This window comes from Arachis ipaensis, chromosome B4 (assembly GCF_059453495.1).
Source record: "Arachis ipaensis isolate K30076 ecotype BB chromosome B4, ASM5945349v1, whole genome shotgun sequence".
Taxonomy (NCBI): Eukaryota; Viridiplantae; Streptophyta; class Magnoliopsida; order Fabales; family Fabaceae; genus Arachis; species Arachis ipaensis.
Window position 1 is genome coordinate 125,303,185 of NC_142439.1, and position 2,694 is coordinate 125,305,878.

The 2,694-nt window shown below is 41.1% G+C and overlaps 1 protein-coding gene across 1 annotated transcript; it reads left to right on the top strand.

Annotated features, from left to right (window-relative positions):
• The first annotated feature begins 736 nt into the window (after positions 1–736).
• On the top strand, positions 737–2,421 carry LOC107636961 (protein FAR1-RELATED SEQUENCE 5-like). The gene is made up of 4 exons (XM_016340430.1): positions 737–1,123; positions 1,204–1,607; positions 1,671–1,728; positions 1,822–2,421. Exons 1-4 carry the CDS (start codon positions 737–739, stop codon positions 2,419–2,421), a joined length of 1,449 nt encoding a protein of 482 aa, XP_016195916.1.
• The last annotated feature ends 273 nt before the right edge of the window (positions 2,422–2,694 follow it).

Consider the following 2,694-nt stretch of genomic DNA (forward strand, 5'->3'; position numbering starts at 1 on the left):
GAATTTGATTTTATATAATGGATTATGTTTCGTTCATTCAGTACTATACAATTGTTTCACCATAATAATGTGTTCGGTTCATTTTGCAGAAAGCTATTTGAATTTGATTTTATTTAATGGATAATGTCCTGTCCCGTTCACTTAGTACTATACAATTGTTTCACCATGAGTATGTGTTTGGTTCATTATGCAGAAAGATGTTTGAATTTGATTTTATATAATGGATAATGTTCCATTCATTTAGTACTATACAATTGTTTCACAATAATGACGTGTTCGGTTCATTATGCAGAAAGCTGTTTGAATTCGAATTTATATAATGGATAATGTTCCATTCATTTAGTTCTATACCATTGTTTCACCATAATAACATGTTCGATTCATTCTACAGACCAGGTGTGTTGTGGATGAACAATTTGTCCCAAAGGTCGGGATGATTTTCAAGACACTAAAAGAAGTCGGAAAGTTCTACAAAAATTATTCCAAACTTGCCGGTTTTTCTGCCAAAATAAGGAACACGACTCAGAAGGGAGACGAAATTAAGAATCAACTAATCGTATGCAGCAAATAGGAGAGGTGGGAATCCAAGATATCTCCTACTCTAAAGACAAATCCCTTAGTCGGCATAAATTGTCCATCCAGAATCTACGTACACATATTGAAGGACGTCGGCCTCTGGACAATTTCCAAAGTCGTTCTGAATCACCCACACCCCTGCTGTCTAGACCGAGCAGAGATGCTCAAACAACACAGGGAGCTAAGCATGTTCGTGCGTCACACCATCGAAACCAATGAGCAAGCCAGAATCAGATCGAGCAAAACTTACCAATCATTCGTAACAGCAGCCGACAGTCACCGGGAACTAAGTTTTATAGAAAAAGACGTGCGGAATTACATTACAAGGGAAGTAAGAAATGTTTCCGAACAAGACGATGCCCAAGAATTCGGAAAGTACCTATTAAGAATGAAAGAAAAGAACCAAAATTTCTTTTTCGAGCTCAACCTCGAAGGCGATCACTCCATCAAAAATGCATTCTGGGCCGACGCAAGAAGTAGGGCTGCATGCAAGTATTTCGGAGTCGTTGTTTCATTCGACACCACCTACAACACAAACAGGTATTCAGTTCACCCAAATTAAGTCTTTACGTTCACCAAGTCCACACATTTTGGTTCATCACATTGTGAGAGTGTCTATTTATACAGGTACAATCTGGTTATTGGTTCTTTTGTGGGCGTGAATCACCACGGTTAGTCGACACTTCTCGGATGCGCCCTGATGAAAAACGAGAACATCCAATCATTCAAATGGCTATTCAAATGTTGGCTCTGTTGCATGGGAGGGAAGGCACCAAAAGGCATTCTCACCGACCAATGCGCATCGATGCAAAGGGCCATCGAGATGTGCATGCCAACAAAAATTCACCAGTGGTGCATTTGGCACATCATGAAGAAGATCTCAAACAAACTAAACGGCTACAAGCGACACGAAAAAATCGAACAAGAGATGAGCCACATTGTTTGGAACTCGTTCACAAAAGACGCATTCAACAGAAAATAGAACGATTTCCTCACAAAGTACGGCCTCAGAGGCAACAAGTAGCTCTCAGGTAACCGAGGTTTTAATTAGAATTATTTTTATGCCGTTACTTTTTGTTTCAAAACATGCACAGATTTCGGTCTAACACAGCTCATTTGTTCGGTTCATTCTACAGAGCTGTACGAGGATCGGCATATATGGATCCCAGTTTACCTAGATCACCACTTCTGGGCCGGGATGAGAAGCACACAAAGGAGCGAGAGCATGCACGCATTTTTCAACAGGTTCATCACACGCAACAGCTCATTGAGTCAATTCGTGAAGCAATACGACAATTGCCTAGCAAGCAAAGAGCAAAGAGAGAGAGAGAGAGAGAATTCGACATTGCAGATTTTCACACTGTGATACCGTGCGCAACAAAATCAGCAATAGAGGTACAGTTTCAGCACGTGTATACCCATGAGAAGTTCAGGAAAGTTCAAGGACAATTAAGAGGAAATGTAAAATGCATCACAAGATTAAAGAATTCCACCCTAGGTTTCACAACATACGAAGTAATGAAGCAAGTTTCCAACTCCACATTCAATAAGTTTTTCGTCACCTACGATGCAGTATCACGAGAGGTAAAGTGTCAGTGCCTGCTGTTCGAGTCAAGGGGCATACTGTGCCGCCATTCCCTGAGCGTCCTAAGCTTCGAACGAGTAGATAACGTGGCACCCAAATACATACTGGAACGCTGGAGTAAAAACATAAAGAGGAGGCACACTCATCAAGAGCATCCAAGACGAGCTTCTACTGGAGCCGAGAAGCAAGAGATTCGACCATTTGGTCTTTCGGTCACACAATATATGCAAATTTGCATCAGAGTTCGAGGAGCTGACTGAAATTCTGCAACGGACATTTGACAATGTGATGGCCGAGATGCAAGAATATCAAGAGAGAAGCAAAGGAAAAAGTTTGTTATCCCACGAAAAAGCGACATTGAGCAACGTGAACGACCTTCAAAGCCCGCCATGTGTTAGAACAAGAGGCCGGCCCAAGAACAGACTGGGATTAAACCTGAAAAAAAAATATCAAATGCCACGAAAAAAAAGAAAAAGCTAGCTCCAAGCGAAGTAAAATCGATTTGCTTTCGATTAGGGGAAAATTCATTTATG

Bases quoted from the DNA above. Each gene is read 5' to 3' on its own strand.
- LOC107636961 (XM_016340430.1), top strand. From the start codon at position 737: ATGCTCAAACAACACAGGGAGCTAAGCATGTTCGTGCGTCACACCATC. The intron at 1,124-1,203 runs GTTCACCCAAAT...CTATTTATACAG, and splicing joins ACAACACAAACAGGTATTCA to GTACAATCTGGTTATTGGTT. The intron at 1,608-1,670 runs GTAACCGAGGTT...AAACATGCACAG, and splicing joins AGGCAACAAGTAGCTCTCAG to ATTTCGGTCTAACACAGCTC.